A 27,131-nucleotide genomic window follows, 5' to 3' on the forward strand; every position below is an offset into this window, starting at 1 on the left:
TGGTTTCCAGTAAAAATGCAAGTGTGCGGCACGGCTGGAACACAGTCAAGACCAGGGGTTTTGTTGCTGGTCAGAACCTGTTTTAGCCATGCTCTCGGGGCCATCAGTCATATCAGGATTATAGATGGGAGACAGGTTATAATGATGGAGCATCAACTCTCTGGCTTTGGACCAACAGGCTGAGGTCTGTTGTGTTTGTCTCAAAGCAGGCAGCCTTGGATAGCACGGCCCAGCTCTTGGAGCACATGCCAGTTTCTCAAAATGCAAAATGACAAAAAATGACAAAATGCTTCGCAACAACCTCACAGCTTCTTAAAGAGGTGGAAACTTGCCCTGACCTTCAAGTTGACAAAAAGTGTGTGTGCGTCTCTACATGTTTGTATGTGTGAGTTTGACAGAAAACGAGTGTGTGGGGCCTAGTGAGTCGATCTCAATGTACGTGGGCATCTGTGTGTGTCTGCGTCTGTCATTCTAAAGAGTGTGCATGCGTTTCTGTGTGTCGGTAGCTGTATGGGATTTGTTAAGCAGGGCGGTGGGAGGGTGGGGAGGGTAGTGGTGGTGGTGGTGAGGGGGTGACAATGCTGCTGTTTCCAGTCTGTGTCCCGGGGCTCATTAGTGCAGCGATGAAAGGCGGGGCGCTGCCCACAGTTTCCTCTCTGAGATGACTGTTGTCTCTCTCTCCCTCTCTCTCTCTCTCTCTCTCACACACACACACACACCATCGCAAACACTTTTACTGGCAACACAGAATTATGCACAAAAACTGCAATTAAGGTAATGATGCATGTAATGCAGGACTCATGTAAATACCTTTCCCTGAGCTTTTATACAAGTTCAAGTTGTTGTTTTTATGTTCGTTTGTTTCATTTTGTTTTTTTTTTTTTGTTATTGAGATCAAGTTCGTTGGTGACCAGCATTTGCAATAATGAGACACCACATGTTTATTAGGAGGGGTGTCATTTTATGGTTATCATGTGAACATCTTAATCATGCTATTGTCTTAATTGGAATAATAGTATAGTCATAGATATGTAGCCAAAGTGGAGCACTTTGAAACAAACACCCACAAGGTGGTGTGCACAGACACACTCACACTTACACACACACACACACACACACACACACTCACAGACATGCGTGCACGCGTGCATGCACACGCATACACACACTCACAGAAATTGAGTCACTATGCCAAGGAAACAGACATTCAAAGCCTCAGTGACACTGGTGGTGTTTTTGATCTGGCAGTGTTTAATCAGCACAGACCTTCCCCACTTTTAGGTGGGTGAACTTTCTGGAGTGTAACTCAACACATCCGCATTTCCTGCAATCCAGTTTGTGAGGGAGCAGCGCCGTGTGTGCTTTGGCCTGAGAGTATCAACACCACACTTCTGATATACTCTCTTATCACCAAGCTGGGGAATGTGGAGGGACTCACCAGAGTCAACATGGCTTGAAGCGCGAGTCAGGCATTAGCATTAGCTCCAACCCGAGACGTAGCTCCGGCTCATGGCCACAATCCAGCCTAAATCTCAGCTGCAGGCCAGGCTCTAGTCTCAGCTTTGGGTCAAACTCCAGCCCTAGTCTGTACCGTACACTGTAGTTCCAGCAGACCTCACACTCAGGTGATGACTTGTCTTTGCCCTCTGGGGCACAGGCAAGTCTGGGGCACTGACATTAAATTCACAGCTCAGTGGACTTGACACTGATGACAGCGGCTGTCACCAAGAAGGAGGATAATAGCACACTGACAAAAAACACTTCAAAGCTTCAGACTTGCTGGATAGAAGTTGCAGCTTTGCCTGCTTTTGCCTGTCACTGCATATTGTACTGACTACCAACCCTCACATGGTCAAGTGAACACCCGTACCAGTACATACTTCCAAAAAAAGCAACAGGCTTGGAAGTGATTCATTATTGTTATGATTTATGAGCATGCTGCACTTCCCTTTTGATTTTTCTTTGTATAACTTGGTGAGTACAGTGCTTTATCCCCTATGCCACATGTGGCCTGTGTGATTGGGCTGTGACAGGCTCAAGCCCACTCCCAGCCCAAAGGAGCCATTGTCTGCTTCCGCTGTGCCTAACACCAGAGGCTGCCATTAAGACTGTCTTTTTTTTCCTTCAAAACTCCTCCTGATCAATGGGGCTGGTGCTCTGCTATTCTGAAGAGTCATTTCTATATGGGATGGGGGATGAGCACCTGGGCCCCATGCAGGCAGGAGAGGAGCGACATGCTTGTAGGGCAGCAAGAGGGTCATAATGAAGACATGGTCTCTAAAGCGCTCCAGACTTGGAGTGCTCCATTATCAGGAGCACAGTGGCAGGGGCTGGAGTGCTACACTGACATTGTTTAGGCCGTGGCCCTGGGGAGAGCTGGGAAAATGACTGAAGCCAGGGAATGGCCACTCATTATCGCCAGACTGGAATCAAGAATTTCCTGTTCCTGGAATTTTTTAAATGGAAAGAAATAACGCTCCATGGTCCATTTTATCTACTGTAATTCGGTTCATGTCCTAATGCTGACCAATGCAGGGAATCACCCACAAACCGAGACAAATGTATATTCAGTTACTTCTCTGTGGATGAAAAAGAAAGCGAGGGGCTTTGAGTGGTTAACTTGTACCTTGGTTCCTGACAGAGGTCAGTAGAGACCATTTTTGTGCCGCGTGTCATTTCCTGTCTGGTTGGCGTCTACAGCACAGAGGCCCTTGCTCGTTTATTTTTACAGTTTCCTTTTTCTCCTTTTTTTACTAGCTGGTTTTCCCCTGTAGGGAGGGGCAGGTGGGTTTAGGGGCGTTCAGCACCGAGCAAAATCGTCCCTGTGTATGGCCCCCTAGACCCCACCTCCCTACTCCTCAACACACTTGCTCACAATGGGGGCTCTGTAACACAGCCCCCAAATGTACTCCTGCCTTCCCCCCAAAACAGGAAACCAGGATCTGCGGAGCTCTTGTTTTTCTACTAATTTCCTGCTTTCCTGCCCCTACCCCAGATTATTTTCTTTATTTTCTTTTTCTGGTTCCCCTCAGATTGGATCCCTAATCTACTTTTCGTCTGTGTGCATCTGGAAACCAGTTGCTTCAGAAGCAATGGTTGCCTGCCTGCAGCCATGAAGCTCTGTTGCAAATCTTCTGGTATATCAGAAGAGCTTCCAGTCCTTGGAACACTACTATAGGACTTCTTCTCAAAGCTGGGAAAGCACCAAATGACCATCCACTCCCATCACAGTAACATGGATCAAATGAATTAGGGCTCTTGCTTCGTTCATGACTGACAGTAAGATAAACTGTGGATTCAAATGCACAGCCTCTAGCAGAGGGATATACTGAAATAGCAATATACACTTTTATTTGAAGTGTAAAATTTCCTACGTTGATTATATGTTTCTATAGTCCGTACCAAGACGAGCTGGAGATTATTCTGCCAAGGAAAACTCTGGAACCACGAACTGTTATTGGCTCCAAATCTGGCTTTTGGAGCAGCCTCGAGAAGGGGGCGATGCCACTTCAGCAGCTCTTGATTGCATGAGCAGTGCATGAGATATACCAGCACACACAACATCCAGAAACAATGAACCTCAATTTACATTCATTGGTAATGGGACATACCGTACATCAACAATTGTTTTGATGGCTGTGTGAAGCTAAAGTATCTCACGGTCAGAGATGACAGCACTCTGATTAAACAAAAAGACTTGTCACACTACGCATTACTTCAACTCTGTCCTTACGCCATAAAGTTTGTGGTATAATTGAAGCAGAAAGACCCTGAAAATCTCAGTACAAAATCTTTTCAAATAAATTATACTGCAAAGCTATATATATATCCAGCACTACCGGTGATTTGATACACAGTAGTCTGGAAACATTTAATTTGGGGTTGACAGAGGGTTGTTACCATAGAGAGGGATATTGAAACAAATGCCTTTCATGCAAATGATCAATGGAAAAGGAGAGTGAATATTCAGCCAGTAGGTGGACTACAGCATGTAGAGAGAGGGAAGGGGGTGGAACAGAGAAAGAGACAGTGAGCTGGGAGAGGGGAGATGCAAAAAAATAAAGCCGAGAAGGAGCACAAACGGAAGTGGGGGGAAGCAAGTACGGAGAAAGCGCAAGCTCCTCCGGAGGAAAACACCATAAAAACCATATCAAGTTAGCAGAACGTGAGTGAGAGAGAGAGTTACTGGCGAATAAAGCGTTCGATTTGGTAATGGGCTTATGAGAGGGCTTGCTCGCCGTTTCAGTAAACCCCTAGAGCCACGACTGAGCTAAGCTTGCAATACAAACACTCCCCGTTCCTTCAGTTTATCTCAAAGACACATCTGGAGTCTATCAACTCCAGCAGCACCCCCCTTTCTGTTTCCACTCTCAGGCACGCTTAACCCCTTCCTCACCCACTCCACCACTTAATGTCACGCACTCTCATTAGGTGACCATTGCCTTACTGGGGCCACTCAATGGCGTGTGCAGAAAAACATACTAACACAAATGTTCATTTGTCTGGTCAGGGAGAAATGAGAGTCCCGTGTGCAACCTCCACAGCTGGCCTAAGCTCTGTTCCAGGTTACTTACATTAGAGAGAAGAGTGGGCTGGTACAGTCTCAACCTTGTCCTACCGACACTGGTCTAGACACATGGGCTTATTGCCATGTCCACATATTCAAAACTGCATTTACATGCTGTAGTGCTGCCCACCTCTGCTTTATTCCCATTGAGGTAATTTGCTTAGCCTCTGTGGAAATAATGTTAATCTCTCACTAGCACAAAAACAACCTCAGATTTATATAAGAGAAACTGCAGGAGTGCTCTCTCTCTCTCTCCATCTCTCTCTGTCTCTCTCTCTCCACTTCTTTTTCCCTTTCTCTGCAGCCATCATACCATCTTTAGCCATCTCGGCTCTACTTCCCCTGTGTCAGATGGTAAAGTTGTTTAAGTTGGCCTGCTTCCTAACCCCAACTGCCCAGAATGGCAGAGGCGATTTCAAGGTCTGTTTCAACAAGACTACAGCTAAGCCTGAGAGTGTCCCATCTTCTCCATGCAAAACAGACACTGTCAAGTCAATAGATGCTCTTCCAGTGGAGACACATATTATAAAAGATAGAAATGTGTATATTATATATATATATATATATATATATAAATATATGCTCATGCTGCAAAAAAAACTCCATCTTAACAAGTTATTTAATCTCAAACAGTCTTAAAATCTTGTTTTTCTTAAAGTATATGAAAAAAATCTGCCAGTGGGATGAGATAATCCCACTTGTTGCCATTGCTAATCAACTTGTTTCCAGAATTGTTTTGAATCAAGTGTCATTTTACTTGTTCCCTGAAAAAAAAAACTGCATTGTGAACAAGTGAGATTATATCATCCCATTGTTTTAAGAAAAGTACACTTTTAAGACTGAATATGAGATTAAATGACTTGCTCAGATGGAGATTTTTTTTTTGTGGTGTAACTTTCTTTCCCTTAACTCACCAAACATCTGCACACTCTCCATGCCCTTTAATGACTTACTGGTCACAGGTTTCAACACAAACATCCCTTAATTCTTGTCGCTCCAAAAACATAAATCACAAACATCTGTGTATTTCCTGCTCTTGAATGAAGTGTCTTAAGGAAAACAGGAAGTGCTTGAGAAGGGTCTGGGTCTGGCATGGAATTCCCTGTGCATACTCTTCTTGCTCATCTGGCACAGAGAAAAGGAAAAATACAGGAGTCATGTCAGACAGACACATACTGTAGGTATCATGTCAGATTCTCTCGCTGACGAAGTCTATCATGCTGCCAACACCTCCAGCCTCTTGCCAATCCTGACCACAAACCTTGCTCCGCCTTTTTAGACCTGTCCAGCGCAGGGCTCCCGCTGCTCCCTCATCCATCATCATCGCTGCCCTCTGCTCCCTCTCTCCCTGTAGGGTGAACAGACCTGGTAATGAGGGCCCCTTGTGCCCTGTCTGCCTGTCCTGTGTCCCATGGTGCAGTGGGGCCCAGTTGGACAAGAGCCAGACTGCCTCGGCCCTCTTTGCTCATTATTCTCATTACCTCGCTTCAAATCAGCGCAGGACAGGCTGCTGGGATCTGTCCACAACTCATAAAGGTCCCGGCTCGTTAGTGGGCCTTTCGGCGTCAGCTCCCATCAGAAAGGGTGTGCACAGAGGTGGAGGTGCCCAAATAGGTGCACAGGCAAAGTATGTCAGAGAGGAAAGCCTGATGTGATGTGTTTACGTGTGCGTGTGTGAGGGGGCGTATAGAAGTCCATTTAATGAAGATGGCCTGAGAGAAGTGACTTAACATTTGGCGGACAGCGAGCACCCTGAGAAGTCAGGTATGATTCAATCGGCGTTTCATCCAAAAAGTTGGAACAAAACAAGGTATTCTGAGATCCAAATGTAGCTGTTGGAGGGCAGGCCTTTCCAAAAGAGCTACAAAAACACAGTAGTCCAGTAAGAGGGCAAAAACAAACAAGGCTAAATTGCTCCTCTGCACTTGGGTGGTTTGGCAGGTTATGAAGGCAATAGTGGCTTTGAGGAGGTTTGTCCCAATGAAAGGGCTAACTGTGTAGATCGCTGCACTGTCTGGCCTGGGCCTGGAGGAGGGTGGCCTGCCCTGGAGCTGTATTCTCCTACTAACAACAGCAGATTAGACTGTATTCAACTCTGAATAGATGTCTGGTGAGAGTGTGTGTGTGTGTATGTGTATGTGTGAGTGTGTGTCTGCTGAGAGTGTTACCAGAACCATTTAAAATGACTGGACATAACTGAGGATGCCCATACTAGGACACACGCATGCTCGCAGAGTTGCAGAAGCTGCAGCGGAGACGGACTGAGAGTGAGAATGTGTATGGAGTCGCTAAGCAGACCATGTTTATCCTCGTCACTTAGGGGAAGGGCTGCAGTGTAATTCCCTGATGTGTGTTTACTCAGCCCTAGTGGGCTGGCCTTTGATTACAGCACTGACCACATAATATGAGTAACTGTTCACCACTGCTCCAAATGACAAGCACATGTAGACAACGCATTGGAAACAATGAGCAGACCTGAGCCGTGATCGCGCAGACAAAAAACTAAACCAAAACCTCCTTCACAAACGAGGGAGCGCACAACTCGAGGTAAACAGGAACAAACAACTGGCATCTGCAGCTTTGCCATAACTTGCGTCTGCACTCATCCCCTTTATGCCCCTGTCCATCATTACAACGATAAATTTCAGTGTGGCATATTTCACATGAGACAGCAATTTTCCCATGAGCTCAGATGTAATTTTAAGCTGTGCAGGGCTCAATTAAAGACCAGAGAAGTCAGAATGAGGGAGCAGACCTCCACTGCAGTGTGTCAGAGTGCCAGCAGAGGTTGAGGCAGAGGAGTGAAATGAGGCCCGCATGATTTACAATATGTCTTCTCCTTACACCAGACGCCCACAGCTCCTGGAGCATAAATGTGTGTGCATGTGCATGAGTGTGTATGTTTGTGTGTGAGAGTCTGTTCTGCGTCTCTCTCCCAGGTCTCCAGCACAGCTCCACCCCTTGCCCCCTGCCAGTTTTACCACTGTTCCAGGTACAAGGGCCAGTTAGTGGGCAAGCTCAGGTTACTCGACCCACCAACCCCACGGCACACCGGGGAGCCTTGTCTGCACTTACAAAAACAAGCAATATCAGCTCATTTTACATCAGAGAAACACTTCAAGCTACATGCTTTCATTGGCTGTCCTAAACTATCGATAAGTTCTCCTCCAAAGTATTTCCTATCCAAATTAGCCAAAAATTCTACAGTAGCTGTAGTTTCTCCATGTCAACAACTTTGTCAGTGAGATCAAGTCATCGCTGCGCTGGGGTGCAAGCAAGTTTGTGGACGGTCAGATGTGAGAACTTGGCCTTGAAACTATTCATCCATGGCATCCGTTCACATGGCAGACATAAAAACAGCAATTTCAGCAAATTTTGGCTTTTGTTCTGAGCTGGCATGTCTGGCGCGAGCTCCAGTAGGTAGGTACTAACAAGCTAACAACTGCAGCAAATTACCATATTTTTCTTTCTTCCAACATTTTTGAAAAGCTTGTTAACTTCATGGGTGGCAGCTCCGAGTGGCATGTGGAACTAATATGCCTTAGTGCGTACCCATCCCCCCCTCCTACAAAAAAAAAAAAAAAAAAAAAAAAAAAGTTTGTCTCCCAGACATCTACAGTAGGCTGTGGAGCATGTGCTGTCAGCTACCAGGACACCATAAAGCTGCATGTGGACGCTGTGTCAAACACCACACCTTCAATCAGGAATTTGAAGAATCTATGGCACCAAATCATTATATCACACAAATAACTGCACTTGATTGGTTACTTTTGAGACAAACTTTCTGCGACAGACATAATAAATGTAACTGTTACTTGCATCAAAGCCCTGAAGGAGCCAGGAGTCTACCCCTCCCGACTGTGATGAATGGATTGTCACCCATGAGACTCTCACAACTGTATCTCTAACCATCAGTGCATCCTGCCAACCGTCTGGGTTCAACTGCTGCTATTTGCATCTGATGTTCACTAGTGAAGGGCATTTAGTGTCACTGCTGCAGTCCTTGAGCATCAACCTCAGTTGAACTCTCCTAATAAACAACAGTGTTAATGCAGAAATGCACGGAGCAAATCTGATGGGCAACAGGGCCTAAAGTGTAAAGCCATCATACTTCCTTTGATAATATAAAATAGCAACATTTATTAAAGGATAGGTTTGGTATTTTTTCAGCCCAGACCATATTAAAATGTTGATACCATGCAAGCTTAAGTGAAAAGAATCCATTCTGCTGCAGTTTCCTGCCAGCTTTCAGCACAGTCCAACAGGCCAGTAATTTTAAGCCTCAAAAACCATTATACAGTAAATGGCCTTTTTGAAAACAAAAAAAATAGACACCGCACAGCACAGCACAGCACAGTAAAATATGTTTTGAAGCTGTCCATCCAAAAATGTCTGCAATGGCAGTTATTGTGGTAGTGCTATGTATAAATGATTGGTATCACCTTTTTAATACAGCCCAGGCTGGAAGATGCTGGGCCTATTCTTTCACTGTAGGTAATATCTGAACATATTTTTGACACTATGCTCACTTTGTGTCTGTTGCCAGGATCACTGCTCTGCCATCCATTCTGACCCACAGCCTGTCTAGTGTATCACCACTCTTACACTCTAGAAAGAGATCATGAATGCGAGTGAGGACGGCCAGACTGTCTGTGAGCACACACCTCCCAGAGATTTCCCTTATCTTGTCCTGTAGAGTGGGGCTTCCCTGATAATGATGGAGTGGAGTGTAATTCTGCGATCTTTTCAACATAACTCTGTGATAGGCAATCTGAGTGTTTCATCCTCCCTGCTGGAAGGCGGCCCACTGGATAGAGACACGCAGAGATGCTCAGATCTCACTGATACCCTGTCCGTCTGCCTCTCTCTCTCGAGCCAGCCAGAATAATGGTTCACATGGATGTCTAACATATATCACCTTCAAACAATTAGCATAACGTTGAAGCATCTGCAGCAGTGAAACAATGAAGGATGAGCTGAGAATAATGACTAGTACTCACAGTTTCTCCAAAGCATGAAGTCCAATGAAGGATCCATTTCTCAGAACTCGGATTTTGTTGTGGCTCAGTACCCTGCAAAGAGGACAAACCAAGGTATCATTAGAAATACTGCACTTACTGAGCTGAAACAAATTACATAATTGCAGCTAATTACTATTTTAGACTTCAGCTGGCACGGATGGGGCAGAGGAATTCGGTTTGGGATCCATTTAACAAAACACAACACTAAGGGGGTCACAAGAAGAGGATAATAGCCCAGCGTATGTCCAGTTGGCGAGGTGCAGTCACACATGAGATTAGCCTGGCCAGAGACATTAGTGTAAGCTGTTTCCAATTAATACTAAAGACTGAATAGGAAATCAAGATTAAGAAGGGACAGCAGAGAAGCTGTAATCATGATAATGATTTCGGATACTTTTTTTTTTTTTTTTTACATCAAAAGGACACCGCGTCCACATCAAACGGACGTCGGCACAGGCCATGTCAATTAACCATCTCCCTACTGGCAAATCATTTGGCTTATAGGGCTCTTATCGGACAAGAGGAAGGGGGGCTGCAGCCAGCGCTGGGAGTGAAGCTGAGATTGCTCTGTCTGACAGGGAATCATGGGAAATGGTATTTACAGTAATCAGCCCAGCGAAAGGGACTAGCTGTTGTCCAAGTCGGTTCAGACAGCAACGAGACAAGGATGATTGTGCATTCCACAGACTTTCAGCCCCATTTTCGCACACACAAACACACTCATAGAGATAACACACAGCCTCTGCCTTAGTCAGAGCTGCCAGGCCATCACTGGACGCATCGGGACATTTCAGATCACTGTAACATGTTAAATATGGATGGAGCCCTGTGGACCGCTGGCCTGTTCGCTCCTCTGTGTCTGGCCCCGTCAGGCCCAGTGCCTGTATGATCCCCGTCCCATCAATGGGGGGCCAGCATGCAGTGGGCGCTGTGCTCTGGCGACAGCCTGCCGTCATTAACACTCCCTTCAGTCTCACATCATCTTCACCCCAACCCCACGGTGCGTAATGGGCTGTTTGTGAGATTAAGTGTGTTCTTAATCGAAAGAGGAGGGCTGTGTGTGTGCCTTTAAAAGAGGGAGCTGACTGTGAACAGTCTGCGAGATTTACAGATTCAGCAGCAGCAGTCAGCCCCCCGTTTCCTGCCACATCAATAAAAACACTGCCTTCAGCTCTGCGCCTTCCAGCTCACTTAATGACCAGATTTAATTACCCAGCCTCGGCGTACGGGGACAAACTGGCCAATAGTTATGCTTTCTCTAACTCTAACTTCACTGATTTTGAAGAATATAAAAGTTGTCCTTTCTAGGATTAATGGCAAAAATATCTAGTCAAGTCAGTTTCATATTCTTTTTATAGTTACTCTGAATTATAAGTCCCATATGGAAAAGAATTCATGTTATCCTGGACACCTCAGTCAATATTCTCCTACAATTATCTACCAAAATTAGAAACCAGACAAATATAATTCCAAATTATGCAGCAATCAAAAGACTGGAGCCACTCCATTGATAATAAGGACTCTTTGACTCTTTGAGCTTTTACATCCCAATTATTATTATTTCATAGTAATGGTAACTGTGGCGAACCAGAAAACGTACCAGTACCCTCAGTATGTCAACAGAGGTGCTGTCAAAAAGCCTGCAAAATCAATCTCTCCTTCATTTCCATAGGAGCCTCCTCCTGAAACTGTTTTGACAACATCCCAGATTAGAGTCTTGGTTGCACTGTAGCCTTGAGGACAAATCTTTTCATGTTCACAAGTACGGGCTGAGCTGTAAAAAACAAATCACAGGAATGACATATCAGGTTTTTTTTGTGTGTATGTGAAATGATGTAACTGCAGACTCAACGGTGTTCCAGTCCTCACAGGGCGTAGCCTGAATTTGAACCTATGACTCCTGTAGCTAAGGTCTCACGCTTGAGTTGGGCACAGTATCTCTCCTATAACTGGATGCAGGCCTGAGATGAAAGCTCTAGAAGATCTGGAACTGCCTGAATAATTCAATACAGATAGGAGAGGAGAAAGTCACGTCTGGCAAAGAAACAAGCCATTTAATTCAACACAGACACTTTAGATACAGATAGTTCCTTTTTGACTAAGCTTATTATGCAGAAAGAAAAACTATTAGTCAGGGGAGTGTGCACATGTTTGGTCTTTTGTGTGTGTGTGTGTGTGTGTGTGTGTGTGTGTATTTTTGTTATGCTGATATCAGTGCATTACTGTACTGCAACAAAATGAGACTGTTATCATAGTTACTGTATGGTTCAGAAGAAGTTTTGCTTCCAAAATAAAGCTTAAATCAGATGTGTGTGTGTTTTGCACATTTACACCTGAAAAAGATTGATTTCACATGTGACATCTAATTTCCATAACATCCTCATTTTGCTTCAACTTAAAACATTTCAGCACACAACAATTCAATTAACTTGCTACTCCGTACATCCAAACTTGAAAGCCGAGTCACACAAATAAACAAAGATCACAAAACAAGCTCACCGAACCCTCCCACAGACAACAAAAGATTTGATTTCCAGGAAGGCAGGGGGAGTTGAAGAGGCTGGACACTAGCAATGTAATCCCCAAAGCCTCTCTTGTGTGTATGTGATGTTTGGAGTACAGTTGTGCTGAGGACATTGTTCCTTCATAAACAATGTGGAGAGTACGACTCTGAGAAAGCGAGAGGCAGAACTCTGTAAACAGACAGAAATAGTCAACGTTCCCATCAGGCTAAACAGGAAACCCAGCCAATTAGCTGTTTATTCAGAACCCGGTTACAGAGGTCAGAGGTCACAGAGAGAGCACTTCCTGGACAGCCATCAAACAGACAGAGCAGTGTCCAGAGGCAGGTGGACAGCTGAGGTTTGCATCGCTTTATCACCGGAGTATACAAAGGTTAACAGAGCTTTACAAGCACAGAAGATGAGTAGCTGCTTAATCACAGAAGTAAGTGCTACCAGGAGGCCTGACGTCCGCTCGGTGCAGAAGGCCTCGCATGAGTGGCTTGTGTCTTCGCAACCTAAGTGACAGCTCAGATGGCAGATTGTTTTAATCGACCTCCAAATGCAATCAGCTGTGTGGTACATGGCATGATAGTGTGCTAACTCAGTCCAGATTATCTACAGTATCTCAGAGCTGCATTTAGCATCTCTCATTCAGTTAGTCCTTTCAGGCCACAAAGGCCTATCAAATCAGGACGGCTAATTGAATCCATCTAATCTGTGTAAAGAACCAGGGCCACATGTCAGGCTCCAGGACCGCATCGAAATATTTCATTTCATGCATTTGCACAAACATCAAAAAGCTGGAGGTCGGGCAGAGGGTCAAACAGAAGCAAAGACATCAGCTTCCTTAGTGTGGTGTGGTGCACACTGTGGATATCAAAAGTATATGTGACCATTTCAGATGTTCTCTTGTAATCTTTGCCTTGGCCCCCCATAGTCTTAAATCAAATATATGTGGTCTCCTCTTGACATGGTGATATATGTTTATCCCATATATAACACATATATGTCCAGGAATGAAAATCTGCCAAATTCAAACATGTTTCATATATGGATATACAGACATATGTGCCATATATGAAAATCCCATATATGACATGTAATGAAATGAAATAATTGCACATATATAGCATTTACACTAAAAAACAAAACAAACTACTTTTTTTACTTTTTTTCACTGCCTTGGCTCAGATGTCAATCCTATAGAAAAACTGTGGATGATAGTACATAAGAGGCCGCAATTTGAATGAACTTTAACCAATGAGGGAGAGTCTTTAATCCAGATGTGCTAAATTTAGTAGAGACTTATCCAGACTGACTTAATAGCTACAATAAAAGCAAATGTTGCTTTGACTGAGTATTAATTGAAGGGTGTGTGAATTTTAGTTTTCCATTTTAATACATTGTCAGCAATGCACAGCCTTTTACATTTAGCTTAATTCAGTCAGTCATAAAGTAAAAAGAAGCTTGACTGTTTTGACAGTCTAGAATCAAGCGCCACAACCTCAGAGTTACCTCTGGGTTTCCTTGGTGTCTGACGAAGCGCAGGAGAGCCATACAAAGAGCCTTGTTCCTACAGTAGCTAACCACAGCAACCCCTCCCTGGGACGTGCCACTCACTTTGTTGGTTTGCTCAATTTGCTTCCTAAACCCACAAAGCCTTTGAGGGACACACAGGGGCATGACAGCATGTTGCAAATTGTATTCTTTCACTGATTTATTTCCACTCCTCCCCTGACTCTGAACTGGATGGCAGCTTTACCGGAACACGCTGCCACAGATCTGGAGGGAACGGCAGGCCTCATGTGTTTGCGTACATGTGACAGCATACCTGTCTGTCAGAGGCAGCTGCTCTTGGTTTTGGGTCACTGTCGACCATAATTTCTCTGAGGATTCATCTCTGTGGTGGAGCTGTGTAGCGCACGGCGCTAACGTAGCAAGCAGCCGAACAGAACCCTCTCAGTTTTACAGATGGGTGCAGAGGAGCAGGCTGGGAAAGCACATCCATCTATCTCCTGTCCTGACCACAACCAGCATGCTATAAACTCTTCCCCAAACACAACAGGATATCCTGTTTGCTGTCAGTTCCCACTAAAGGTCTGGTATCAAAATCTTTGTACCTCTAATCCAGTCTCTCTCTACCAAACACTTTTGAAACCATGTTTTTTTTTTTTTTTTTTTTTTTTTTTTTTTTTTTTTAGTGGTTGAGGTGAACGTTAGCAGAGATCTAGGAGGCATTTCTCATTTCTATGTATTCGAACGAGGCATGCTGATTCCAGTTGGCCCCTGTTGCCCTCCAAATGTTTAAGCATGCAGGAGCCTCTTGCTCCCTGTCTCCACTGCAGCCAGTGGACTTTGTCTGTAGCTGCAGGCTCCTACAGCAGGCCACAAGTAGGATAATGGTCTTAAGGAGGGATTTATATTTAATAAGAATCCATCTGCAGGCTAAGCTGCCTGCTCTCATTACCCATGTATTGCTTCTGTATCTCATCCAATCAGGCATCTCATTATAATGATGACAACAACAAAATGGCCAAAACAGAGCCTATGTAGAGTATCACCCTCACAACACCTATGGCTGCCACCGTGTAATTGTATGCTGTTTAGCATGCAGATTTCTAAGAATGAAACACAAATGGAGCAACATGAGGACACGAGGGCCACCCCTACCCCACCCTTACTGATCTATGGCCCCAAGGCCAACAGGGAGAGCGGGAGAAGGAGAGGGGTGCGGGTTCAATGTAATATAGAGAGTCAAAACAACCAAATGAGCCTCTGTGTAAACATCATTTAACTTTGGATAGATCTCTTACCCTTAAGGACCACACGCGAGGTGAAAGACAAGAACACTTGAGAGAGATTGGTAACGTGCCACAAATTCAGGACTAATGCTCAGACCAATGGGAGCCTGATAATGAGGGGGCTTTTCAATGAGGGTTTCAGAGCTTCATTATTGAGTTAAGCCCAGTTTAATCAGCATGCTGACTTGATAATGCATGCACTGGTCTGTGTCATAGTGGTACTAAAATTCATACAAATGTAAAAAAAAAAAAAAAAAAAAAAAAAAAAAAAAAAAAAAATCTAGCCTTGAAGCAATTATCCAAAGAGGCAATTAAATTCTGCTGAAAGCAACAAAAATATCCACTTCTAAAATAACAGTGGACCACTATGTGGGTGATATGTATACATTTCAGCTGAGAACATATATGAGAAACATCAGTGTTTTTACTGCATTTTCTGCCTTTGCTCCACATTTGAGCAGATTTTGCTTACAGTATAGAGTTGTATTTCAAATATATTGGCAGTTCATACAGGAGAACTAAGTGGACACGGCAACATTTCTCTTTATGTAGACATCACACGCATTGCACTTGGAGTAATGAGGACAGACACAGTGGATCAGCAAAATATTGTGGTTGAACCCAGAGGTTCATTAAAAACTCCATTACTTAACTTGGCTGTTACTAGGCTTTCCCTGGGCTGCTTACTTTTTCCAAGTGCCACGTCTAATAGATCAAAAGCCATTACGAAACTGCATTACATGGCGTTGCAATTTAACCTCGCAGAGAAGGAGCTGGCCTGAATCGGTGTCTCACTGAAAAGTCGGTTAGTCGGTGAGCTGAGGGCACCTTACTCAGGGAGAAGAGATAATATGCTCATACTTTGGTTATGAGCAGAGAATTACTATCTGTTAAAGGGTGGGATGAGCTGCATCAGGGCTATTCAGAGAGTGACGACTGATTTAATTAATTAATCTAGGAAAAGCACACGAGGCAGATTTACCTGTGATTGTATAATTTTTCTGAGCTTCACTGTATTACTATGTGACAAACACTACTGATATTAAGAGGTAGTAAAATTAGGTACTTTTTATTCCATAGTATTTGACGCAGGTCTGAAAATGACCTCAAAGCATTTACCTCTGAGGTTTGGGCGAGGAAATAGTGGATGATATAATGTGCTTTGGGAGTGAGGTGAGAGAGTAACTCATTGGTTTTCACCATTAACAAAACAGAATTAGTGGCACGTCAGGCCGTTAGAAAATGGAAACTTTCACAGCAACAGTTTGGCCGGAGAGGCTCTTTACATAGATAAGGTCATTTTTATTAAGGAAAGCCGTGTGTTTGCTATTAGCTACTTGCTGAGGTCGCTTGCACACACACACACACACACACACACACACAGTCCTGCTGAGATGGGGCTCCTGTGGCTAGGAACTTGCAGCAGTAATTGGTGTGGACCTTCATTAGTGGCACAGAATTCAGGGCTGTGACATGTCACTGTGTGTGTGTGTGTGTGTGTGTGTGTGTGTGTGTGTGTGTCTGCACCTGGTTTGCTGAAACCACTAAAGGAAGAATCTCTCAACAAACATATAAGCATTATTCACTTGTTGTCACTTGTTGTCACTTACTAATCCTAACCCTAACCCTAACCCTAACTTTTTTTTTTGCAAAACCTAACATACAGGCACAGGCAACATCGTGGTTTTACATAGAAATCACTTACATTCAGCATACAAAACCCCCAGTCTTTTCCACTAAACACAATTACCCAATTACACAGTTACAATCCTCAAAGTGCAAACACTGACAGACTCAACGCTTCAGTCAGCAATCAGAACCAACAGATCATTTTTTAAAAAGTCCCAGTTTAGTTGGGATGTTTCAGAGCAACTGATTCCAACCCTAAGCATTCCCTATTACAGATGAATACTTTATAATTATGTTAACCTTGAGTTTTACTTAGATTTTACTGTGTTTTTACTTGTTTACTCATCTTTTCTCGTCTACTGGAAAATTCAGTTGAAAATGAGATAATATAATTTTGGATTTGGATATATGAGTATGCTTCATTCTTGCAAATGTTAATTATAGTACAGTGTTGTGGCAAAGTATAGGTTGGTTGCGCTGAAAAAGCATATGGTTCCTGATTCATTTGCAATTTTTATAGCACTGTTTTTTTTTTGTTTTGTTTTGTTTTGTTTTGTTTTTAATCTCACCAGTGTATAATGTGCACTTGGGGTGTTTATGTATTTCACAGCTTCTGTCTGTCCTCTGAATGCAGAGCTTAACATAATGTTTGGACTTGAGTGTTTCATTTTGTTTTAGACGCCTGAGGTTTTGGCCAGAGCAAGTGTGGCTTTTGTGTGTGTGTGTGTGTGTCTGTGTGTGTGTGTGTGTGTGTGTATACTTTCAGGAATTGTGCGTAAGCAGTTATGAAAAATTGCGAAAATTACATGTTGGTCAGTCTGAGTGTGTTGTCCACTTCCAGTGTGATAGATAAGGAGTTTGTTTGATTACTTGTGTTACATAGCTGATGAATTTTTGGTAATATTTGAACATCTTGTTATCTGCTTTTCACTATTTGTCAAATATTATTGTAATTGCTGTTACAGGCAACATAACATCTTTACCCACCATGCCAAATGATATGGGTTTCCTATGGGTTTCATATCAGCGTGTGTGTCTGTGTGTGAAGTATATGTCCTTATGTAGCTGTCTGTGTGCTTCTATAGTGTAAAAGTGTGCATTAGTGAGAGAGAGAGGGAGAGGAGAGAGAGGTGGAGGGACGAGGGAAGAGAGCGAGTTGACCAGAGCGATCTCTCAGACAGGGAGGTGGCTGTGTCATCTTTGTTACAGTAAGTGCTTTACGAGAGGCCTCCAGACTGCGCTGCACTATTCAGCGCCTGGGCCCGTCCAAATAGCTTAACCCTTCCGCTGGGAAAAGAGGGAGAGCCACCTAAGCCAGCGGTCCTGAGAGCCCCTCGGCCTCGGAGCCTGTCCTCAGAGGGTCACGGCGCTGAATGTAACGGAGACACTAAAGGCCCCTCGAGCACAACAGGCACTTTAGCGGCAAATGCATGTCAAGATGTGAATGTGCCCATTGTGCCTGACCCACCAGAGTGGTTGTAGCGGGGACCAGGGAACCCTGCCAAGCTACAAGTCCCATTTATTACATGTCATGGAAAGGAGCGTCCATATAGTCATGTACAAAATATTTTTGAGAAATCCTACTGTGAACCACAATTTAGTAATTTACTAACCTAAAGAGAAAAAAAGACATCGAAGTAAAATTAAGGAGTGGGGCAGTTCTTGTCATGCATATCAGTGCAATGATAAGCAAAATATTTGAGGTTGATGATTTCTAGTATGTAGAATATCTCGCATTACTTAGTGTTGTATTAGTATACTCTGCTGCCCTGAGGCTAGACAGGGGACTGAGCTCCTGCATTTGTTATGTGGAACCACTTATTACAGAGTATACTGCATTGTGCTTGGGTTACCAGGCTGGGCCAGGGAGTAAGTCTTTGCGGTTTGTGGTTTTGTGTGTGTGTGTGTGTGTGTGTGTGTGTGTGTGTATGCATGCGTATGTGTGTGTGTGTGTTTGTGTTTCCTGCATGCATGCACACACATATACATGTAAGTATTTGTGTGCATGTGCAGATTTACATGCATTTGTGAGTAGCTTATCATCAGATTTATTTATATGCAAAGCGCAAATGTTTGAGTCTGCGTATGTGTGTGTGGATGTATGTGTGTATGTGTGTGTGTGTGTGTGTACATGCATAAAGTGATCCAAAAGCTACTAGTCTAAAATTAAAATCTGGGTTTTCGAAACAGTCTCTAATTAGAGAGGGGAGGACCGAGGCCTATTTTAAGAGCTGTGGCCATGCACGCCCTTCCCATATGTGTGCACACACAGACAGACACACACACACACACACACATACACACATACACATACACACACATTCATAGAGCACACAGTGGAGAGGAGGGTCTCCCACATGGAACCAGGAGGATTCGTAGAGTATTGCTACCAGGAAGCATGCGTGACGTGACTTTCTTCTGCTGTCTGTAGTTGCACAACACAGTTTCCTAAAGCCAGACAACCACTGGAAATAAAAGAAGTAAACAAGTAGCTGCTGCGAATATTAATGGTCAGGGAACAAAAGTTGAAATACTGCTACAGTACTGCAATGCTATAGTAAATTATTGTAATATTCCTAGTCAACGCCTTCGGTACTAACCGAATTAGAAGGTTTATGACTGCAGAGCAGTAACACAACACTCGTTTTAATCACTGTGTTTTTACACTTTTAATGAGGCAATTTAGTGAATCTAGCCTTTTGAGACAAGTGGAATGTGGTGTATGCCTGGCTAACATTGTCTCATTGTTCTGTCTCATAACCAGCCTCTGTTTTCTACTCCTAAGCAAAGACTGCTGAGAAATGTGTCTTTACAAAGGCTAAAATCGTTCTGCCCCAAATACCCCAACAGTGTTGTAGAGCATTTGTGACAGAGAGATACTTTTTTTTTTATGAGTGGCTTCAGTGTTTAGGGAATGGCAATTAGTGTTGTCATTGTCCCCTTCAAAATTACCGCACATCAACCAATGTTGAAATCATTGACCACGGTGCAAAAAAAATATAAAAGAATGCATTTAGCAATGAAATGGCACATGTTGAAAAAAGTAAATGCGGTAGAGCCACAAGCTATCCGGTGACTTTTTGATTTTGAATGATTTTAGCTGAAGTAATAAATAATAATAATATTAAAAAAAACCTCTCCAATTTATTAACAATGATTTACCCCCTCATCGAACAGTTTAATAAAGGCTTATTGCTTCATTTCACCACTGGTCCAATCTCTTTGACTGCGGAGGGTAACCACACTCATTTTTACAGTAGAAGCAATGGACAAATGGATTAAGGTTGCAGATTATTATTGTTTTAGGCTCTGTTTTAATAGCGTATTCAAATGCTGACAGTGTAAAAACTGATTTTGCGTGACAACAACAGACAACAAACTACAATCCATTAAACTAAATGATGAACACAGGAATCAGATCATAGTTATTTTGATATGTATCTATATGGTGCAACACTATTCAAATTACTGCCTGCATAAGCATGTCAGAAACACACTCGACACACACACCTACACACAAAGCCACAGGCATTCCCACTTATAAGCACCTATTCCCTCCATCTGTATCCATGTGCCTCAGTCCCAGAGCAGGAACTTTGGGGGCCACTGTGGTCAGACAGGGAGAGGGAAGTGAGCTGGAGCTGGCAAAGAAAAGCCAGAGTCAGGCATTTTTGGAGTAAGATAAGACGAGCTGCATGAAAGGAAAAACTAAAACAACAAAAAGTCACTTGGGGGATATGAGATTACTATGACAACAAGTCCCTCTGCTTTTGCCAACTTGGAAAAATCTCAGCGTTTTAATCAACAAACACGACGAGGTGATAAGTGAAGTACGCGTTCATCATCCGAAGAGACGCGCGAGACGGCAGCTACAGGACAGCCCAGTCGGTGTTTTCAAGACTTCTCGGTTTTGGTGGCGTTACCTTGACCCGCGAGGGCACGAGGGCCGGAGCTTGTGTGGCACTGGCAGGTGCTGTGGCCGAGTTTAAAGCGCTGAGTATCCAGTGTCAGGCCTTTGTTTGCTTTTTTGATTTATTGCTGACCACTGCCCCACCTAACATGTGCGGAGGAGAGCCCGCTCCCCCTCCTCTCAACACCTTTCCCCACATAAATAAACCCTATCGCTGCAGGAATGCCTGGGGTCCAGCGCTCTCCCAGCTATTGGAATTCTCCCTGCTGATAAGATGACTGTTTGGGACGTTTCATCGACATACTCCCGTCTCAACACATACTGACTCACAGACCCAACATAAACCACTAACACATCTGCTAGCCCTTTGGTGTCCACACATGGCCCGCAAATAAAGGCCTGACAATGTGACTCAGGAGATCAAATGGTGATAAAAGACACACAGATCTCCCCCAGTGTATTCAGTAGAAGATATTGTAGAGATGAGTCGGAACTGTTTGACGGCAGAAAAAAAGTCCCGCCATTTTGGAAACCGGGGTGCCGAAGCGGGCGCTGAAAGTGAAACTAAAACAAATGTGGGTTGCTGGGCATTCTTCAAAACCATTTTCCAACTTTGTGTCGCCGCTCAATATTGTGTTGTGCTCTTTCATGGTTCTTGTGACAGGGGAGGAGTTTATGGACCAAACTTGGTGGATGTATCACACTCACATAGACCAACAAATACCACTATATGTGTAGAAATCAGAGCTATCACTTTAAAACCTGAATGAATAATGCCCTCCCCTGCTTCAGAAACTCCCCTCTACCTGCCCTTAAGCAAGACAATTAACCCCTAACCTTGAAGCTGCTCCGTGGTCCACAGTAGAAGACTTCCAGGTGAAAAAGAGTGTAACTGCACTGACTAGACCAAATATTAGGAGCACTTCGTCTTTTCATGGATCACACAGAAGGCGAATATCAAGGTAAAAGACATTATCTCTCACTGATTTCACATATTAACCCCTTGAACTCAGCTGTATCCTTAAACACACTGAAATATTCAATCTCAAGATTCCCTTGTTTTATGGCTGCAGCATTACATCAAATAGAAAGCATCTACATGTATTATGCATCATTTTATACACATAAAGTAAACTTAAACAGAGTTTGGCAATGCAGCTATGGCGAATGCACCCATGGGCATGCCAGCATTGAAGACATTAAGCCTATATCAATCATAAAAAGCAGGTGACAGGTGGTTTAGAAGATTTATATGCTTTGAGGGGATTGAGATGTGACAGCAAAAAGAGCTGAAACTGAAAATCTTGAATAGGTCCCTGATATTTTGCACATTCAGTCCACATGAATATGAAGCGGGGCGTGACTGAAAAAGAGCATGCTCAGCCAAAACACTCCCTAGATAAACTGGAGCTTCTACAACTGTTTGAAGGCATTTACACTCCGAGAAAATATATCCCAGGCCTACTTGTAATATTTTTATCTTAAACACCTGACAGCTCTATGCTCGATGGGACATACATGGCTCAAGTGCAACCACGCAGGGAGCAACAGCCTTGCACTGCAGCTGTCCCGGGTGAAGCAGGGGTGTTGCTGGGCCAAGGACGGGCATGATGACCCATGAGCATCTGCGCCAGCTCATTTGGGCTGGCACCCGCTGAGCCAAAGTCATCAGTCATTGATAATGGTGACAACCAATGGCCAAGGGAGCGGTAAGATTTTGATTTGGGTGAAAACCACAAGCCAAAAGCACCAGCACATTCACAGATAGACTGCACTCAGCCATCGTGCTGCACCTTCGACAGTGTATTATTATGGCTTTCTCTCAGTGTCTTCGCAGCAACAGCTCTGTTACCCATTAAAACAAAGCGTAACCCCCATCACGCAGCGCTGAGGAAGGAATCAAAGGCCCGGTCTCTGTGTTTATTATAGGGTTGTAGGCCTAATACACATGATACGTATGCATCCCCAGGCAAAAACACTGTTCTTCATGACCAAACTCACCAAAATGCTCCCTTTCACACAGGAAATACTATAATAGAGACATGGAGCAATGCAATGGAATACACTGAGCCCTGCCCTCCTCCTCCCTCTCACCCCAGTGTCGAAGATCTGTTAGTCAGGGGCTGGGGAGTTTTTTGGTCTCCAGGGGCACATCCCTCTGAACAGCCTGCCAAGCTTCTCCTCTCCCTCCTCCATCCTGTCTCTCTCTCACTCTTTCTCTCTCTCCTCTCTTCTCTCTCTCTCTCTGCTCTCTTTCTTTGTTTCCCCCCTCTGTTCCCTCTTCCCACTTCTATTCCTCCCGCTCAGCTTTCTGCTGTGCCTCAGCTCTCCCTCTCCCCTGTATCCACCACTTCCCTTCATTTACTTTTACTTTTTTCCCAACAACAGCGTGCATAGCCCACTTTCTGCTTTCACACTCTTATCGTTTTCTTCCCCTCTACCCTTCCACTCCTCTTCCTCTCGCAGTGATCCAGCTCCTTCACAGCCGTGCATAATTAGGCCTAAACACAAGTCTGCGCAGGCTCACATCTGGAAGGAGTTTGGACATGGCAGTTTCCTACCAAGACGACTAAATATTTAGGTTGAGAGTTACTGCATGTGGATGAACTCATGATAGAGGGGTGGGAATGGGGAGTAGGAACGGGAGATAAAGAAAAAGCAGAGAGAGGGGGACACACGGTGACTGTAACTCATGGCAGAAGGCTGAGGATAGCATTATGCAACATTAAACCAGTGATAAGTGTGAGTTTATAGAAATGGCTAAGGAAATGAAGCAGCAGTTTAAAATCAGTTATATTGCACAGAGGTGGTCCAGCGAGATCCGATACTTCGCTGACAAAAGTCTCCATTTTATTAAGTCATTTGGTGATCTTGTGTGTCTTAAAACAAGGTACAAAAATCTGCCATGGGGATGAGATAATCCCACTTACTTCCAATGCAGATTCAGGCTTTTTGGGAACAAATATAATGCTGAAATAAGTCAGAATAAGGCAGATCAGCCCATTAAAGTAAGTAAATGATACTTGATTCAAGAACATTCGGGAAACAAGATTAGCATCGGAAACAAGTGAGATTATCTCATCCTACTGGCAGATTGCTCACTTGTTTGAAGAAAAACAAGATGTATTTTAAGACTGAATATGAGACTAAAGACCATATTTAGACGGAATTTTTTTTTGGCACTTGCACTGTTGGTTATTCACCACTCCTCATTACAATGAACCTAAGGAGGAGATGACGGTGTTGGCGTTTCTGCTTGCTCCTTTACGGCTGGCAGGAACAACAAACTGCCAGCTAATAGTTTTAATAAACAAATCCCCATTGGGATTTCCCATGAGGCTGAGGGGCCTCAGCTGGAATGTTCACGGGGGCCAGCTGTTGTGCATTACATGTAGCGGCCAGCCCCGGAAGCCCAGGGCCTGGTGTCCTCCAGCCCTCGCCTGTGCTGCGCTGCTCAGCATGGAGGAGAGCATTCCTCCAAGCTGCCCCAGGAGAGGAGGCAGCAGGGCTGTGCTGTCAGGCCGTCAGACCCGGAGAGGGACTGAGGCAGCGTAGGGGCACGCAACGCTCCTCTACTGCACCTGGGATACTGTCTGCAGCCTGTGTGCAGCCTGAGGAATGTCAGGAATAACATGAATATCAACACAACGTCTTGCATTCCACATCTGGAGCTAATGTCATGAGCAACGATGAGCGTGCTGATGCCTGAGAAACTCACTGAATGGTCAGGAACATTAACGTTACTGCTAGGTCCCATAAAAAGGTAGAGGAAAATGGCCGACTTTCAGGTGGATCACAAGTGGAATTGTTTGCTCCTCGCAGACTCGTTAAAATGTCACAGAATGCTAAACATGTGTAGGAAAACAAATAAACCGAAATTAGTAGGTGCAGGGAAGGGAGATTATCTTCAATCACCTCAACCGCTGCCACCCAAGCCAAGCCATTTTTTTATGTTTTCCTCTGGTTTTCAGCAATGTGTTCCCCAGATGTTTATCCTGCCTTTATTAAGCAAGAAACATAAGGCCCTATAAATGGACCGCTGACTGCTCTAGTGGGGCAGTTGAACTCTTTTTTTCTACTGTGCCCATGTGAAGCTAGCAACGCTCCCACTGGGTCAGAGTACAGACACAGCAAGGTACTGTGGGAATGTGGAGGAGCAACATCTTTGAAGAGGCTGTTCAATCAGCTAGAATAAGAGCGCCTGAGAGCAGCTGAGAAGAAGGTGCTGTATTACAATAGCATTCCTTAAAAATGTATGACACTCCGTCCAAAAATGTGTCACTGATAGATTGGTAGTCCATACATCATAAAAGATAGCTTATTTTGGCCAAAGATACGATACTTTCAACTTCTCTCCACACAGACATCTACGCAAATAACTGATAATGTAAACTGCGTGATGATAAAAAATGATTAGAAGAAACTGGCCCAGAATGACTACAGTGCTGTCCAACACTACAGTTCTCACCCGGGGTCACTTTTCCTTCCTGAACAGAAAGCGATTGTGAGGCGGCAGCCTAAAGACTGAAGGGATGGTATTAAAGGAAGGAGCCAACCCGCCATTAAAGCACAGAGAGTTGTTTAAAAAAAGAGCAGAAATGTGTTTCTGTTTATTCCAGTTTTGCAAGGCCAAGTCAGCTGGACCCTGAGTAAAGGGTGGTGGTGGTGGTGGTGGTGGAGAAGGGGAAGAGGGGGGAGCTGAACTCAGAGCGCCTGCCTGGGTCAAAGTCAAATTTAAAGTGACAGAGTTGTGACAAAGAGGCAGGGCCAAATGAGGGCTACAGTTGGCTTGCCCTCTCACTGATCTTAATGCTTTACAGAGAGGCTAAGTGCAGCATTCCACTACAGAGTTAAACTAGATCAAGATGTAAACTCCTGACCTAACAAGCCTTATTACCTCAGCAACTCTTCAATACAGTAAAAACTGAGGCCACGGGGTCACAGTTGTGGGTGTGTGGGCCAAATCAAAACACTTAACCAGTTCATCTGAGGCAGTTTTTGTTTTCACGTGCATCTATTTTATGGTACACATGGCCTGCCAGACACATCAACCACCATCAAAGCTGAAAACCCCCTAATAAAAACCTATACTATATCATGCAGATATTGTGGACCCTCAGCCCACTGTAGTCCACATTAAAATTACAGCAAAAGCTACAGTAGATGGCAGCTGTGACTATACAAAATGCTAGTGAAAGGCCTAAATAGAGGCATAATAATGACCAGGTAATAAATTCCCTTACTAAAACAACTGCTGGGCTTCTACTAATAGATTTTAAAAGAATATTTAAATAGGCAAAACTCTGTAGGAAATACCAATAGGAAATAAAACATCATCTAGTAGGTTTTAAGCTCACTATTAAGTGCCACAGACACAGTATAGGAGACAGTATGAATAATTATATCCACAATATAGTGATTTTTTTTCTCATGATGGCCACCCGTGCCCAGTTGATAAAGCTGTCAGAAAACTGTTGCAACTTACAAAGTGACGGTCCTGTTAGGGAGCAGGCTGGCATCCGGAGGTTCAGACAGCTCCTCTTTGCTGCAGCTCACCCTCTTCCCCACAGCCGGGCTGCTGTGCGCCTTGGGCCGCTCATCCGCGCAGCTGCAGCCGCTGCTGGAGGCGAGGAGCCCGGGACAAGCCTGGGCCAGCCTCGGCTCGGAGGCACACAGCAGGAACAGCATCAGTACCAGGCGCCCCGGCAGCAGCGGGGTGCCAACACCGGGCGCAAACATTGTCCTTCTGCTGGATCTCACCTCAGCTGCACCCCCACCTCCAGTCATCCCATATCTCCACCATGAAGCTTCCAGGGGCTGGGGGACAGGGGGAAAGAAGGGGGCAAGATACTTGAGGAGTGGAGCGAATGGCAAAAGTTGGAGATCTTCTGTTTAAAACTCTCACACCTAACAATGAACAAAAATCATCGTCCAGGCATTCCCAAAATATCCAGTCCCCTCGCGTCTTTCCGAGTGTCCCGTTATATCATGGCAAACCAGGCGCGCAGCTCCTTTAGGTCCATATGGTTCATAAATCCCTGGGATATGTGTTTGTCTATTCAATTGTCCTTAACGGATACAAACGGGCGGGGTATCCTGTCTTAAAAAGTAGATGATTGTAGATTAATTACCCTATGACACGTACATCACTTAAAAGCGTATGGGAGTGTCCTGATTACCGTTATCTGCCCCCCAAAGTTATTCCAGGGGCTTGATGAGATCCAAGACTCAACAGTCACAACCACAAGACGACACTGTCATCTGTGGTATTAAAAAAAAAAACGAAAAAGGGGAAAAAAAGAGTAAGAGAAAAGGAGAAAGTCCGCTATAATTCACAAACTTCTGTCATTTAGTTCGCTGCTCTAAAAGTACTCAACAAGTATTTTACCCGATTCCGGAGAACTGAATCAAATGTAAGTGGATGTAAGCAGGAAAAAAGCTATTGATTCGGACAAGAGTTGAGCTGCTCTTGATCGGCTCCTGTGTAATTCCCAAAATCTAGCGGTTTTGCCTGCTTGCCTCTGTCACACTCAAACTCAGTTACTAGCCCAAGTGCGCCCATTCCGTCTCCGTCTGCGCTCTGGTCCCCGCGGTCCTAGCGCATCCAGACCAGCCAGAGAGAGAGAGAGAGAGAGCAGCTTTCACACGCCAGCTGGGTGTAGTGGAGGGTAAACCCATCTAAAACTCCCTTTGCACACC

General features: G+C 44.3%; 1 protein-coding gene across 2 annotated transcripts in view; it reads right to left on the reverse strand.

Annotated features, from left to right (window-relative positions):
- Positions 1-26,219, reverse strand: part of adgra2 (adhesion G protein-coupled receptor A2) — a 37,231-nt gene extending 11,012 nt beyond the window's left edge. The window contains exons 1-2 of one of the 2 annotated variants that reach the window (XM_030060954.1): positions 25,918-26,219; positions 9,568-9,639 (exon numbers count right to left, since the gene is read on the reverse strand). In XM_030060954.1, coding sequence (XP_029916814.1) covers positions 9,568-9,639; positions 25,918-26,219 — 374 coding nt within the window. Of the gene's footprint in view, positions 1-9,567; positions 9,640-9,721; positions 9,753-25,917 lie in introns of those variants that run through there. The other variant, XM_030060955.1, reaches the window with a different exon arrangement.
- Between the last annotated feature and the right edge of the window lie 912 nt (positions 26,220-27,131).

The sequence above is a fragment of the Myripristis murdjan genome, chromosome 9 (assembly GCF_902150065.1).
Source record: "Myripristis murdjan chromosome 9, fMyrMur1.1, whole genome shotgun sequence".
Lineage (NCBI taxonomy): Eukaryota > Metazoa > Chordata > Actinopteri > Holocentriformes > Holocentridae > Myripristis > Myripristis murdjan.